The sequence below is a fragment of the Hipposideros armiger genome, unplaced genomic scaffold (assembly GCF_001890085.2).
Source record: "Hipposideros armiger isolate ML-2016 unplaced genomic scaffold, ASM189008v1 scaffold_378, whole genome shotgun sequence".
Taxonomy (NCBI): Eukaryota; Metazoa; Chordata; class Mammalia; order Chiroptera; family Hipposideridae; genus Hipposideros; species Hipposideros armiger.
The window spans coordinates 1,175,943-1,191,511 of record NW_017731728.1 but is presented as its reverse complement, the minus strand read 5'-3'; the positions used below and the strand labels follow the sequence as shown (position 1 = coordinate 1,191,511).

Sequence of the window (15,569 nt, the reverse complement as noted above, 5' to 3'; positions counted from 1 at the left end):
CAGGTGCACGGGGGTGCGCCCTTCGGGCCTCAGCTCCCACCGTAACCCCTGTTCCCCAGGCTGCGCCTTCCCCTATGCCGCCTACTCCATGCCGGCCTCCTGGCTGCACGGCCGCCTGCACCAGCTCTTTGTGCCCGCCGCCGCACTCAACTCCTTTCTGTGCACCGGCCTCTCCTGCTACTCCCGGTGGGTTCTTGGCCAGTGGTGAGGGGGAGGGCGGAGGGACAGGACAGGAGATCTCTGGGAGGCCAGCCAGCATCAGCCTGGTGTTAGCACCATACCTGCGCTGTCTCCTTTAATTCTCCCAGCCGCCAAAGGGGCAGATGTCTTTGTCCCCGTTTCACAGCTGTGGTCATTTACCGAGGTCATGTGCCCAAAGGGCTCTCATAGCCACTAAGCTCCACTGACATTCCCTCTTCCTCCTCTGACCTCCACCCCAGCACCAGCAGGGTGACCAGCCTTTGCCTCCTGCCCCCCAGGTTCCCCGAGCTGGAGAGCCCTGGGCTCAGTAAGGTCCTTCGCACAGGCGCCTTCGCCTACCCCTTCCTGTTCGACAACCTCCCACTCTTCTATCGGGTAAGGGCGCCTGGGGTCCTGCCCAGGCTGTTTTCCTGTCCTGCCCACTGGATCTCTGAACCGGGGCTACTGCCCCCACCCTCACCGGGTACACTACCCAAGCCCCTCTTGCTCAGCCCTGCCTTTCTTTTGCCAGCTGGGACTGTGCTGGGGCGGGGGCCACAGCTGCGGGCAGGAGGCACTGACCTCCAGCCACGGCTACCACCTTGTGTGCGCCCTGCTCACCGGCTTCCTCTTCGCTTCCCACCTGCCCGAGCGGCTGGCACCAGGACGTTTTGACTACATCGGTGAGAGCAGGCCCGGCCTGCCCGGGAGCGGGCGCGAGGAGACAGCTCCCCAGAGCACAGAGAGGCCACTACGGCCAGAGGACAGTGTCCCTGGGGGCCTTTGGGGGTCCAGGCCCACCCCCACTTCATGGGTGACAGCAAAACTAGTAGCCTGTGTGCCAGGGGCTGTGTTTCATGCCCATTTGCTATTCTCTTCCCCCAGTAACAGAATCAGGGGACCTTCTTCCTACTTTTAGGATAGTAGCAGGCGCAGAGGATGGGGTGACTGCCATGGGTCCCAGGGTGAGTTGGGGCAGTCTGGGGAACGGGTTGTGTGCCCTGACCTGCCCACCCTCCCACAGGCCACAGCCACCAGCTGTTCCACGTCTGTGCAGTGCTGGGCACCCACTTCCAGCTAGAGGCGGTGCTGGCTGACATGGGGTCTCGCCGAGCCTGGCTGGCCACGCAGGAGCCCCCCCTGGGCCTGGCCGGCACAGTGGCCACGCTGGGCTTGGCGGTGGCCGGGAACTTGCTCATCATCGCGGTCTTCTCAGCCGCCCTATTCCGGGCCCCCAGTACATGGCCCTTGCTGCAGGGTGGCCCGCTGGAGGGGGGCACGAAGGCTAAGCAACAGTGAGCCCACCTCTGAGGCTGCCCTGGAGGGAGGCAGAGGCCAGACCCTGGTGCTGGGGAGGAGCCCAGACCCAGACTTCAAAAGGCGGGGGCACCTCTGAGCCTGGAAGTGAGTGACTGAGGAGAGAGTGCGGAGGACAGGGGAGCTGGGGGGGGGGCGCAGAGAGCAGGAGGGTTCGTGAGGCGCGCTTGATGGTGCTGGGCAAGTGCTGAGAGTCTGAGAGGGGACGTGCGTGTGTCCAGGCAGGAGACCCCCCAGATGCTGAATGGGGAGGGGTTAGGGCTTTGCATCTGGTCCCATTTCTGCTGCTCCAGGGACAAACTAACACAACTAACCCAGGCCCACCCTGACTGCTGCTAACCGGGCAGGGGCCCACTGCTGCCCCCCATCCCCAACCAGCCAGTGCCGCCTGCTGGCAGCTCTTTGCCTGTGGCTGCGAGTGTCCCGGTCACAGCCCTGTGCGTAGGGCGTCCAGGCCTTTGGGGTCTGGCTCTTCTGGGTGTATCACCAACAGTGCAGTGGGTTGAGGTGGGGGGAGAGTGCTGGGCTAGAGGGGGGACCCTAGTTAAACTTTAGAAAGCCACCTTCAACGCTTCTGGAATGAGGCAGGTACAAATAAAAACACCCACCGCTTTGGGAAGCACGGGCTGAAGAGGTATGACCTGCTGTCTGCACGCGTCCGCCCTGTACCGCCCCCGCCAGACGCACAAAGAGACCGAGCCCCTAGTTCCTCGCCTGGATTTATTCTGGAGCAGCTGGGCTGGTGGGGACCCCACACTGGTAGGGCAGGGGTGAAGGGGAGGGGAGGCAGCGGGGCGCCGGGGGCAGGCGGCAGGTCTAGGCCGTTCCGTAGAAGCGCGCGTAAGCCTCCTGGAAGCCGATGTGGTCCGCCAGCTCGTCACAGTCGGGGTTGAGCTCGCACACCTCCCTCTTGGGCTCCAGGGGGTCCGGGCCTGGGGCTCTGTGAGCCCCACACAGTGGCGTCAGCCTCTGCAGAAGGCCCACCTCCCCTCCCCTCCCACTGCCCCCAGCGCCCCTTCCTCTCACCCCAGCCCGGGGTCCACGTAGCGACGGAGCCTCTTGACCACCTCACTACCCTCCTGCCTGGACACAAAGGCTGCGAAGAGAGGCCAGGGTCAGGCGGCTGCCAGTTTAGGGGCACAAGGTGGGGAGCAGGCTGGCCTTGAAAGCCTGGCAGGAGGGAGTGGGGCTGGGGACCAGGGTGGGCAGCACCATTGGGTGACAGGGCACACAGCTGCCATCAGGCCTGCGTCCTACCTGCTCCTCGGCCGGAGTCCGCACGGCGGGGCTTTGCACCTGCAAAGGAAACCAGGCGGGTTCACCCCTGCTCGCCCCCAGACCCCGTCTCCTGCCTCTGGCAGCTGGCTCTCCCCACTTCCCTCTGCAAGGACAGAGCTGGGGCCAACTGGTTGAGCCTGAGGGAGGGCAGTTAGACTGCCAAAGGGACTGCCAGAGGAGGGGAGGCCATGGCACTCTCCTCATCTGCTGGGCAGAGCGGGCGACACTCACCTGCCTGGCCAGCGAGGCAGAGCACGGCCAGGGCCAGCAGGGCGAGGGTCACGATGGGCCTCATGGTGTCTCGGTGGCTGCTGCTGGGACTCAGATGACCTGCGTCCGCCAGCCTCCAGCACCATTTATACCCTCTGGGCTGTGCCCCGAAAGCTGGGGGGAGGGGGGCTGACCGCGGTGCGGGTGGGTCATGGGGGACTCTGCCAGGGCTATTTGGGGGTCATCCGCCCGACTCTGCAGGCCAAACCCCAAAGGATGTTGTGGTTGGAGCCTGGACAGGCCCCAGGGAGTGAGTGTACAGGGTGGGAGGGCGGCCGGCCGAGACCCGGCCCTGCCCACTCCCTCAGAGGGGGCGGGGGGCGGGGGGCCTAGAGAGGAAGGGGCCCAGAGGTCCAAAGCAGATTGTAGCAAACTGTGATTTCCACTGTCAGCCATGGGCAGGAGCCAAACCCCAGGCAGGGAGTGCCGGCCGTGTCCTCGTTCACCCTGCAGACACCAGCAGGCCTGGCGGGGGCGGCTCGCCTCGGTCAGGCCAGGAGGAAGGGTCGGGTAGCCCAGGGCCAGGCGCCAAAAGCCAACAGAGGTGGGGCCGGTGTGAGATAAGGACAGCCTGTGTCGGGCAGGCCTGGGGTCAGTGTGGTGGCGCCCCCATCCCGTGCCCCTCACGGGGCCTTTGAAAGCTTCTGACCCCTGATCCATCGTGGTGGGAACAACCTTGGGGACCTGACCTCCAGGGGACAACATCCAGCCTGAAAAACCCTGTCTCACAGCTGAGCTTGGAGAGGAGTGACCTCTCTCCCCACCCACTCACCTGACAAAGCACCCCCCTCCCACCCCCAGGACCTGTGGGAGGTTGTAGCTGCAGGGGAGGGGGGCCATGGGCTTGATTTAGGGGATCAGGTGCGGGTGGTGAGCAGGGGCCACCTGAATTGAGTGTCCCCAGGGCTCCCAGACAGGCCCAACCAAGCCTGTTTCCAGTTAGGTGAAATCACGAGGGAAGAACGCTTTGCCCCACGCGTGCTCTGCCCTCTGCCCTCTGGTCTGGGGAGCACTCTCCCCACCTTTGCTGAGCCCCCCGTGCCCGCTGGCCCCGGCTGAGGCATGGGAAACCGGAGGCCCACCTGCCCTGAGAGCACCGAGGCCCCCGCTGGGGCCCTCCTCAGAATTAACCCAAACCATCGAAGTCGGGGGCTGGGTTGGACAGAGTAACACCCCCCTGAAAGCTTGTTCTCGCCTCAGAGAACCCAGGGGTCCTGGTTTCTGTGACAAGGGGCTTCACCCCCGTCAACCCACCGAGGCTGGAGGCTGTCAGCGGAGTGCAGCAGACGCCTCGAGGAGCCCAGGAGGTGCCGCGCCCCCGATAGGCCTGGCGGAAGCAGCGTCCTCACAGATTACAGTGTAGTGGAGGAAGTTTATTTACGGATGTGGGCAGAGCATGGCCAGAGCCCTGGGGCTGGCTGGCAAGGGGGCAATCAGTGGAGATTGAAAACAGATCCCCCAGGCCAGCCCGGAGGGAGGGCTTGGGAACCGCAGAAGGGGGGCCCAGAGGAGAGGCTTGAGCCTGCTTCCCAGGGTCCCTGTCAGAAGACAATAGGATGGAAGCCGAAGGTGGTGTGTGTGTGTGTCCGTTCGTCCACAGGAGCCCCAAGGCACAGCAGTATTGGGGACTGCTCGGGGTGTCCCCAGCAAATTCCATCACTGCTTAGGGATTGGGCACCATTTCAGCTGTTCTCAGAGGCGCTCGCCACAGGCCCTCAACAGGGACACCTTTTGCTCCCGGTTCCCGCCGACTCCCTCACTCAGGCTCCCTCAGCACAGCAACCAGCTCCTTGCGTCCTCTATGCAGAGCCTGCCATCGGGGGAGAGGAGGGACAAACTGGGAGGGGAGGCCACCTAAAGCCTCTTCCTGCACTGCCTCGCCTCCAGGCCCGCGTCCCCCAGAATGGACGTAAGGGGCCAGTATCTCATGTCCAGACCCAGCGGGGCACGTGAGAAGTCCCCCCACTCAGCCCCACTCAGCAGATGTCTGGCTGGCTGGGTGCCTTGGCCACCTAGGCGGGGCCTCCCCAGAGCAGAGATCTGCAAGGGCCCCCAAAGTGTCCCCTTCCCCTGACCCCACTGCAGTCTCTAACAGGAACTTCCTTGAGTGCAGTGGACTTCCGCTGGGCCAGACACAGACACTGGTGAAGAAGCGTTCTCGGAAGCTCCCGCGCGGTTCTCAGCACCGACCATGCCATCCAGCTGACCCCCTGCAACCTGGGCAGGGGTCTAGAGCTGGGGTGGCGGAGGCGGCCCTGAGAGCAGGGGCCTCAAGCGGGCAGGGCCCTGGGCATCATCATCTGGCCAACTTGGAAGCCAGGACCCGGACAGGGGAGCGGCTGGGGCCTCGTGGTGCCGGAGGACGCCGCAGAGTGGCCCCACAAATGCCCAGGCATGAACTCTGCGCTGTGGGAGCTGCCCCACAAGACAGCACCAGGCTGGAGGCTTTGGTCACCTTGGTGCCTGCTGCTCAGTCCCCCGGGGCCGGTCTGTGACGTGGGGAAGATGGAGGGGTGCGGACAAGAGGGGGCAGAGCTAGCCTCCTGCTGCCCCTCCCCCACCTTGCTGAAGCCAGGGCAGGGTCCTTAGGCTCAGCTGCAAGGTGTTGGGAGAGAAGCCCAAGGGATCCAGGAGCTGTGGATTTGGGGCAACCATCCTGGGAACAGGGGGGTCTGCACCAGGAAGGGAGCCATCAAATGGCTGTAGCTGGACGTGTAGATGGGGCGAATGGCGAGCGGTGCCACTGCTCAGGCCTCCTAGAAACCCTCTTCTGAAGCCACACTATGAGCCAGGAGGCAAATGCATGTCACACACTGCGGCCACACCTGCCATCTGTTATCGGCCTGAGCACCCTCTTCCCCTTATTCACCAACTTGGCCACTTTCAAAACTTCAGTCCACCCTGAAAGGACACATGTTGCACGCAGGATGTTTTTAGGGGGAAGACCCAGAGGCCACCCTACTGCGTGCGTGGTGAAGGAACTGGACACGGAGCAGCCGGCTGGGCTGCAGGGGGTCACCCCATTCAGACATGGAGAAGCCGGCCGGGATGCAGGGAGTCACCCACGCGGACACGGAGCAGCCGGCCCCTCGGGCAAGTCACTTGTTCTCTCTGGGCCCATTGTCTCCTCTGCTGCAGCAGGGGACAGTGCCTGAGGGCAGGGCCAGGATACCCACCTGCCAGGTCTGCCACCGGGCCTGGCCCTGCAGCTGTAGCTCCTGCACCTGCTGGCGCCCGGCTAGGACGGCGTCTGCCAGCTGCCTGTTCTCAGCCTCCAGTCTCTGCAGCCGGCGCTGCAGGGCATCCCGCTGACGCAGGAGGCAGGGCACAGTGACACTGCGCAGGTCCTTCTCTGGGATCCCACTGGGGCGCCTGGAGAGCAGCAGGGCACAGGGTGGGAAGGGGAGGGCGTGGGGGTGAGGATTCTGCCTCCAACCCCAACCGGTGACAATCGCACCTCTGGTCTCACATTGGGCTGCTGTGGTCCCTGTCTCCTCCCAAGCCCCAGCTGCACAGCTCCTGCCCGATGGAAGCGCTAACCTCCCGCCCAGCTCCCTGTTCCTGCCCCAGCTCTGCCGTCCGCTCCCCTCTCACTCCGCCCACCTTAGCCTTCCCAGCCGGGACTCCTGTCCTCCCCTTGTCCTCCACCTCTGACACCCCAGGATGAGAGGCAACTTTCCGGCCCGCCTGTCCTGGTGACTGTGTGCCTGCAGGGCATGGAGGTGGGGGAAGGAGGAGCTCCCCCCGAGTCGCTGCCCGAAGCGGCCCCAGTGTTGGCTCACGGGGAAGATGAAGACAGGTCTGGGAGGGGAGGTTACGGGGGTTCTGAATGGCCGGGGTGAGGACGGGGTCAGCTCGAATGGGCAGTGGGCGGAAGCCACTGGAGGTCCTTCTAAAATGTCTTTTTCAGCTATGAAACTTAATTCTCTTACACAGTAAGGCCACAAAGCCTTACAAAATTGGAAAGCACACAAAAGGTACTTATTTACTCCCTCTGGCCTGGGATCGGATTCAGGCAGGCAAGGGTGGGGGAGGCAGCAGCCCAGGCTGTGTGTGGCCTTGGTGGCCTCAACGCTCCAGCCCTCGTCCCAGGGCTACTTGTCCATCCTGCACAGGACGTCCCGGCAGCAGGCCGCCCACTGCTGTCAGCCCCAGGAGAGCAGGCCTTTGTGTGTCGTTCACGGCTGACTCGGGCACAACAGCCAGGGCCCCGGGCCAGCCTCGTGGACACGACGCACGCCTGCTGTTCAGCCTCCTCCCACTCTCCCGGCCCCTTCCCCACGGGCCAGAGGGGTCCTGCAGCGACCTTCCCAGGAAGGTCCCCTCAGTCTGCCTCAAACCCCTGGACATCACGCACTTGCCGGGGCTCTCCTCCCCACAGGGAACTGTGCATGTCACTGTTTGGGGTTCCTGTCTGGTGTCTCCCCTCCGCCTGTCCCCGCGGCCCCTCTCACCAGGCTGGCTCCGTGCGGTCTCGGCCTTCTTCCACAATGGCATCCAGGGCATTCAGAACAGCCTCCAGGTTCCCCTCCACTTTGATGTCAGAGATCTCCTCCTGAAGGGAAAGGAGAAGCGGCAATGATGCCAGACAGACGAGCCCAGAGCGGAAAGACAGCACCCAGCAAAGTCTGAGTTCGGGTCTGCTGTGTCTCCATACAAACGCTCCATTTGTCTACCTGTGGTTTTACAATAATAAAGGATAAGACGAACACCACGTAGAACGGGCCTGCAGCAGCCTCTGTGCGGCCATCACCAGGCACTGCAGCCTGCCGCTGCCCCCACGGCCTGCCCAGACCACGGACGGACACCTGGCTCATAGCGCCCATCCTGGAGTGTGACAGCAGGGGGTTAACTCTCCATCTGTGACCAAGGGACACAGGTCCTTTCTGGGTCCCCTCTAGTGCACAGCCCCATGAATTCAACAACTGGCTCAAAGCCCCGTCTGGGCCAGGCACCAGGCACTGGAGACACAAAGAGTGACCCCTGTGCCTTCGCTGACCTCACAGTGCTGGTGGGCAGACAACATGTCAACACTCAATTACAATACAGGACAATGACAGAAAGGGCACTGAAGATACCCAGTCATTTGAAGGGACAGCTGCCACTGCAGCCTGCTGTGCACAAAGCACAGTTTCTAGGGACAGAGCAGGACCCAGAGGGGCAGACGGTAGGGTTTCCGCCTTCAGGGGGCTGGCAGGCTGGGGGCAGGACGCAAGCCAACAGCACCCGCTGGGCTTCCTGTCACTCACCCGGATAGACGTCTGCAACTGGGTTACAAACTTGTCATAGATGCGCCGTGTCACCTCCGGCTGTAACTGGTAGAAGCGCTTGTAACAGTCCGTGAATCTCTGGTAGCTGGAGGGGGAGTAAAGACAAAGCGGGGAGTCAGCACGTGGCCAGTCACCAGTTATGGCTCTTACTGGGGCACCCCTGCCTCTCATACAGGGCCTGTCTTCATCGTCCTGGGTAGAGGCCAGGGGGTGGCTCAACCCCACCAGGCCCCCCACTTTCCCTCAGCAAAATCCCAGCTGAGCTCAGGTGTTTAAGGGTGAGTCACCACTAATTAATCCAGCCACATTTTTTATTCTTTTTTTTTTTTAAGATTTTATTGAGGAACTGGGGGAGGAGAACAGCGTTGGGGAATCGGGGAGGGGAACAGACAAGTTGCTGTTCTTTTGTTCTTCAGTCTAGTTGTGGAGGACATCACTTCACTGGTCCATGTTGGTATTATCATTGCGCTCTTCCCAGGTGAGGCAGATTGGTCGCCGGCCACTGGACGGCTGCTCATGGCAGCTCACGCTGGCTGCCGGCCACTCGTGGTAGCTTATGGCAGCCCACTGCAGCAGGGACTGCAGCCTATGCCATAGCTGGCAACTCACAGCGCCCAGCTCCAGGTTGAGCTGTTGTTCACCATCTTAGCTGTAAAGGGCGCAGCGTCACTGGCCCTCATGTGGGATCTGAACCGGGGCCCTGCTGCTCAGAGTTGGTGTCCCAAGCCAGTTCTTAACCGACGCGCCACTCGACCGGCCCCACATTTTTTATTCTTAAACTTTACGGACCATCGAACTGCCAGGAGAGCTTGTTAAAACACAGATCGCTGGGCCCTGGGTCCCACCCCCCCTACGCTCCACCCCAGTTTCTAACAAGCCCCAGGTGCTGCCGGTCTGGGTACCACACTGTGACCACCTGTTATCCAGTCCCCTTGCAGGGCTGGATTAGGACAGGGTATGTGGCCTCGGTGAGGTTTCCATGCAGGAACCCTTTCCCTGGGCGCCCTTTCCCTGGGACATGACTATATCCAGGGGATGCCTCCAGCTCCCAACAGCTGCAGGGGCCCTGGCCTGGGGCAGTTTATCCCAGAGGAGGCAGAGCAGAAAGAGGCAAGAACTGGGGGTCTCCAAAGACATCGTCTTGTGAGGTAATGGATTTCTCTCATTGTTCAAGCCATTTAAGATCAGGTGTCTGTCACGGCAGCTGAGAGCACCTGAGTGACACATCCCTTGTAGCTGGAAAGATGAAAGGGCACCCACCCAGTACACTCCCAATGGCTGCTCCTCTTGGACAAAGTCATGTAAGTTAACGACCTGTCTTGGCTGTCTTCTCTTCCTTCTCCCGTTTTCTCGCATGTTTCTCTGCCTCTCTCTCAGGCCCTTCCCCTTCCATAAACATCCACTGAGTGCCTGCGTCACCCAGCACGCAGTGGGAGGTGCGGCCCCCGGCGCTTCCAGTAAACATGGCAGCAAACAGAGACCCTCACGTGAATGGGGTGATGACACTTGTGGAGGCTGCTTCAGGGATTACAGGGCTGAGAGTGTATGGTGGGGGCCATCTTTAAGCTGAGGGGGTGGCTTTCTTCTTGGGAGAGCTGGTTGCAAGCATTCAGCAGCACACCCCTGGGAGAGGGTGACCTTTTTGATGGTACACATTTGATAGGAGTACACACACCTTGAAGGTTAAATCCAGGCACCAAAGGACAATACAAAGAACAGATGATGGGCCTTTCCAGCCTCGGCAGAGCCCCAGACGTCTTGTTGTTCTGCTGGCCCAGCAGCCACGCAGTCTGTGGCTGCATGGAGGGGTGTGGGAGGACATGTGACACCTGAGCAAGTGAGGCTGAAGTCAAAACCGGGTAATTGTGGCTTGAAACGGGTTTGGCTTGGATACGGGAGATCCTGTCCCTCCTCCCAGCCCACATGACAGGCGGAGGGTCTGGGCTGGGTGCCACTCTCAGTTCCGGCAGCTGGCCTTGCAGGGCCCAGGGCAGGGGTGAGGCAGCCTCCGCCCACCAGTGCAGCTCATGAACTCTGGTGTCCCTCTTGGGGTCTGAGAATCCAGTGAAAGAGAAGGACCCCAGACACGTGCACATTCACACAGGAGGGGACGACATGCCGCAAAGACAAGGAGGGGAGGCGCCAGACGAGGCCAGCGGCAGCGAGCCCGGGAGGAAGGCGATTCCTCTCTTTCTTCCCAGTGTTTCTGCGACATGATGGACCCCCAGCACTGGCCACGTGTGTGAAAGGCGCCCAGCACAGTGACCGGACTTCCACCTACTGAGAAGCGGTCACTGCTGCAAGTTTAGTTCACATCCCTTATCAGCTGAGGGATCCTGGACACCTTTCCCTCTACAAGCGCCAGTCCCTCGTCTGCCAAGTGGAGATAATAACTGCGTCTTAAATCATGAGATTACTGTGAGGATCGAATGAAGTTGCTGGGAAGCACTGAGCACAGCGGGCAGCACACTGGAAGTCCATGGTAGCTGCAATGGCTGCCGCCAGCCTCAGAACAACCCTCACCGCCCTGCTCCCTTGGAAGTGCAGGGTGGTCAGTACCGGGCGTCCCTGACTTGAGACATGTCCTCCCCTGCGGAAGGCAAGTGTTGGGTAAAAGGCGCCTTGGGGACAGTCGTGTGTGCAGAACAGGACCCAGCTGCAGGAAGAACCCACTGGCTCCCACGAGAGAAAAGGCTAAAGTGAGCTCCCTTCCCCCGCCCAGTGCTACAGTTCTCATCAATTAAAGTAGCTTTTAAAAACTGCAGTTATCAAGTTTCAAAGCAGCGAGGACTATGTTAACGGATTTTAACCTATTTTTTTCTCTTAAATACTTATTATGCGATATCTGAGACACCCTCACTGGTTTTGAACTCAGTGATAAAGCATTTCATTTCTTGCACAAATAACTCACTGTGAATTATCATGTAACTTAAAAAAAAAAAACTGACTTCGAAATATGGAGCCCAGAATCAAGCTCGGGTGATTTGTCAGTCTGGCGGTTTATGTGCAGACAGGCTGCGGGCTGCGGGAGGGGTGGGGTGGGGTGGTGGAGACAAGTAAACACCAGCCCTGTGGCAGGCTAAGCCCTCTTGCCCAACTGAGCGCCTATGCACACACTGTCCACCAGAGGGCAGGCGGGGACTGGCGCGGCGGTCCCAGGAAAGGGATGGGGGCAGAGAAGATTGAGATCAAGACAAACAGAAGCTGCGCATCACTGTGACAGAAATTCTGCTCTCCACCCCCACCCCCCACCTACACAGCACACGTTTCATTAAGAGATGTTTCTCTGTCTGGTCTTTCTCCCTCTGCCCTTTCCCGAGCTGTGTGCACTGTGCAGCCCCAGGACTGAGAAAAACGAGAGGGGGAAAAAACAAACGGAAATGTTCCTTGATGAAAACAGATCACTGACTTATGATGCGGACTGCATTAAAAAGTTATCTTTCAGAAATTAATCTCAGTCACATCTTTAGGTTACCAGGTCTCAGGCTGATTTAACCTTTTATTGCTTGGATTCTTTGGAAACTGCTAGAAACTTAATAGTGAGAATGTGAAACTGGGACATTTTTTCTGAAAAAGAAAAAGAATTCTGATTTGATAAATGTTAGTATGAAGGTTTAAAATATCATCAGGATAACTGTATTCATTTATTCATTTGACAAATACTGAGCATTGACCGAGCCAACTCTCCCCAAATTGATCTATAAATTCTTTACACTCTCAACCAAATTTGCAGCTGAGTGTTTTGAGAAACCAGAAAAATTTATTTTAAAGTTTATGAGGAAACACCAAGGTTCCCAAACAGCTGGGAAAAGAGGGGGTTTCATTTGCACCACACTTATGGCTTGCTTCCAAAGGCCTGTGTTAGGGGCCCAAGTGCACAGGCAGGCACACAGGTCAGGGGCAGGAGAGGCCCGCGGCGGGGCTTCAGAGTGACCTGCCGTCCCACAGAAGGGGGCTCCACAGAGCAATGGGGTGGGTGAACTGTTCAGTTGACAGTAACTGGGAAAGACAAATGAGACTTGCTGAGACCACCACCTTATACCTTAATCCACACAGATTAGAGATTTTCCGTACAGAGTAAAATGATAAAATAGCCAACAGGAGATTATCTTTGTGACCTAGGTGTGGGTATAGCTTCTATAAACAAGACCCCAAAAGCGCAAACCATAAAGGGAAAAGTGTAATTACATGAAAAGTAATTACATGAAAAAATAAATTGATTAGGTGATACTTAACAATTTATCATGACTGAGGAATGCTGAGTTAGTCTGGAGGCTGAGAAAGGAGGGTCATGGGGATCCGTCCAGCTTGTGAGGGGTCCCCCAGGATGACCGCCTTTCTTTTTCTGCTTCATCCTCCTGGTGCATGTAAAGTGTAAACAACTACAATCGGTGTTATTTTTGTAGCTGATTAAAGATTTCCGTTTCTCAGGGGATATTACAGGTGAAGTTAACACCTAATAGACAGAGAAAGACGTCTCCTTCTTTAGTCTAAAACTGACAAGAGACTGATTTCTAGACTATACTAGGAATTCCAGCAAATCAACAAGATAAAAATCCCAACTAAAAAAAAAATGGGTCTGAAAAAACAAGCTAGAGGAAATGAGTAGGCAGTTCACAGAAGAGGAAACCAAATGACTACCAAGTATGTGAGGAAATGCCCAAACCAATAACATGCGAAGTCTGATAACACAGATACCCTTTCACACCTTCAGAACAGCAGGCGACAGAATGGTGTGGAGTGAAAAAAGGCAGCACAATTACCTTTCATATTAACTGAAAACATATACAACAAAACAACATATTTTACAAGGAAACAAACATTCAAATGTCAGTTCCTTGCACTCACCCTAACCCAGGGCCTCTCCCCACTGCTCCCTACCCTGGTTTTTCTCTAGGGGACTGAAACGTCTACACCACGAGGGCAGGGACCTTTCCGTCTTGATCACGGCTCTATCTCTAGCATCTGGAACAGAGGCTGGGACATTGCAGGTGGTCAATAAGTATGTGTACATGAACGAATGAATAAATGGAGGACATACAGCCAACAAACAGCAGGGCCTCTGAGGGGAGAGGAGGACAAGAATGAGTAAGGGAAAATCAATCACTCAATCAAAGGAGGGAACTTACCTTGACATAACAATGAATGTGTGTCATGAATGGTCCATAAGAATAATTAGCTAGGGCCGGCCGAGTGGTGCGATGGTTAAGAACTGGCTTGGGACGCCAGAGGGCCCCGGTTCGGATCCCACGTATGAGGGCCAGTGACACTGCCCTCCACAGCTAAGATGCTGAACAACAGCTCCACTTGGAGCTGGGCTGAGTCAACAGCGACAGCATAGGCTGCAGCCCCTGCTGCAGTGGGTTGCCATGGGCTACCATGTGTAGCCAGCGTGAGCGGCCAGCGTGTGTAGCCAGCAGCCGCAGTGAGCTGAGCTGCCGTCCAGAAGCCGGCGACTGATCTGCCTCGCCTGGGAAGAGCGCAATGATGGTGCCAACTTGGGCCAGTGAAGCAACGTCCTCCACAAATAGACTGAAGAACAAAAAGACAGCAACTTGTCTATTCCCCTTCCCCGATTCCCCAGCGCTGTTCCAATTCCCCAATAAAAATCTTAAAAAAAAAACACACACAACAAAACTAATTAACTATCTTATCAAATTCATTATATGGAAATTAGGCCCTGCATGATAAGGCTGTCCCCTGCCTGTCCAGCCTCCTCGATTTGCCTCTCCCAGTGACCACTACGTTGCAGCCACTGCCTCTGCCGGTTTCCAGAACGCCCTGACCGTCTCAGGGCCTCCGCACAAGCTGTCCCCTTGCCCAAATGCCTTTTCTCTAGTTCTCGCTCTTGTTCAGCTCAATGTCACGTCCTCCGAGTGGGCCCCTAACCATCCTATCTAGAGTTCCTTTCTGCCAAGTTGCTCTCTGTCACATCACCTGCTAATTAATTACCTTACCAAGCTCTAATTACTTTATTTACTGACGTCTCTAGCCACGGAATGCAAGCTCCAAGGCGGAGGCGCAGTCTGCTGAGCCAGGGCCCCAGCCCCGCAGGGTAGGCACTCAAATATATGCTGAGGGCGTTAACGAGCGAGGAAATGGATGGATCTTAAGGTCTAAGCAGGAAAGGAGGGTGGGAAGGAGCCAAGAGGGAAGGCGACCGGGAGAAGACAGCGTCTTGAGGTCAAAGGACAGACCTGTGGGGACAGGCCGGGCTGGGTGGACAAAAGGCGGTGGCCAAACCCTTGAAGTTCTGAGAGGCGTTTCAGCATTAATGTGCTCGGCGGCGGGGTCATGGGCAAAGCTCCTCAAGTGTCCAATATCGTGACAATACTGTCGTATAAAATAAAATCGAGGCAGGAAAAGTGTTTCTATGGTAACACGTGCAGTCCTCACAACCACCCAGCGAAGGGGTTATTCCCATGGTAACCACAATTCTGGCGCTTTCTACGTGGCAGGCGCTGTTCTGGGCGCTTTCCGTGTGCATCTTACGCATTTAATTCTCAAAACGACCCTCTGAGAACGGTCCTGCTGCTGCCGAGGGGCCGGGGCCCAGCGCGGCCAAGCCCCGCTCACAGGATACTGGGGCGTGATTTGAACCCTGGTCTAAGTCCAAAAGCCCGCATCCTTCCGCTCAGCCGTCGGAAGTTTGGGTCAAAACTAGGCTGACCGCAGGACAGGGGGAGCCGGTACAGGTGCGCAGCCGTACCTGCGCGAGCACACATCACGTGACCTCCCGGCTAGCGGGCCAGCCAACCCCCAGCGCCGAGCCCCACGTGACGGAGCTGCGGGCGGGTGTAGCGTCCTGGTCTCGCGGGACTCAGACGCCGGCGGGCCAAACTCGCCCCGCTTCCTGTACCTTACCTCCCGGCGGCGATCAGCTTCTGGAGAAAAGTATCCACCGTGGTGTCGAGGAGCTTCATCCTCGAAATGCTGGTGTCGGGGGGCACCGATTCCGGGGACGACCCCTCAGGCCCCTTTTCCTCACAGCCGCTGGCTGCATTAACGTCGCTCGCTTCGGCCATGTTGAAGTGGAACCGCCAAGTCGAACTGTCCCGGCCGCCCCGCCCACCGGAGCCTCCGATTGGCTACGCCCGGCACTGGACGCTCCCGATTGGAAGCAGCGGAATGTCTATCACCGAGCCGCCAACGAGGAGGGGAAACTGCCGGGGGCGGAGGGTTTTGCACAGGTAAGAGTAGGGCTGCCGTAAGCTTAAGTACTTTCTCCGCAGGCTGGCAAAATAAGCGCGAGCC

At 58.3% G+C, this 15,569-nt stretch overlaps 3 protein-coding genes across 4 annotated transcripts in view; 1 reads left to right on the top strand and 2 right to left on the bottom strand.

Moving 5' to 3' along the window:
* PAQR6 (progestin and adipoQ receptor family member 6) overlaps nucleotides 1-2,122 on the top strand; it is a 4,428-nt gene extending 2,306 nt beyond the window's left edge. For both annotated transcript variants that reach the window (XM_019662531.1, XM_019662532.1), the window contains exons 5-8: nucleotides 60-186; nucleotides 480-576; nucleotides 713-863; nucleotides 1,205-2,122. In XM_019662531.1, coding sequence (XP_019518076.1) covers nucleotides 60-186; nucleotides 480-576; nucleotides 713-863; nucleotides 1,205-1,479 — 650 coding nt within the window. In that variant the 3' untranslated portion in view covers nucleotides 1,480-2,122. The remainder of the gene's footprint in view (nucleotides 1-59; nucleotides 187-479; nucleotides 577-712; nucleotides 864-1,204) is intronic.
* A 78-nt stretch (nucleotides 2,123-2,200) lies between these two features.
* BGLAP (bone gamma-carboxyglutamate protein) lies at nucleotides 2,201-3,159 on the bottom strand. The gene is made up of 4 exons (XM_019662538.1): nucleotides 3,007-3,159; nucleotides 2,755-2,793; nucleotides 2,524-2,593; nucleotides 2,201-2,437 (listed from the first exon to the last, which is right to left on the bottom strand). The coding sequence occupies exons 1-4, from the start codon at nucleotides 3,068-3,070 to the stop codon at nucleotides 2,314-2,316; spliced, it is 297 nt and encodes a 98-aa protein (XP_019518083.1). The 5' UTR covers nucleotides 3,071-3,159; the 3' UTR covers nucleotides 2,201-2,313.
* A 1,248-nt stretch (nucleotides 3,160-4,407) lies between these two features.
* On the bottom strand, nucleotides 4,408-15,499 carry PMF1 (polyamine modulated factor 1). The gene is made up of 5 exons (XM_019662536.1): nucleotides 15,180-15,499; nucleotides 8,295-8,400; nucleotides 7,500-7,600; nucleotides 6,222-6,417; nucleotides 4,408-4,855 (listed from the first exon to the last, which is right to left on the bottom strand). Exons 1-5 carry the CDS (start codon nucleotides 15,338-15,340, stop codon nucleotides 4,802-4,804), a joined length of 618 nt encoding a protein of 205 aa, XP_019518081.1. The 5' UTR covers nucleotides 15,341-15,499; the 3' UTR covers nucleotides 4,408-4,801.
* Between the last annotated feature and the right edge of the window lie 70 nt (nucleotides 15,500-15,569).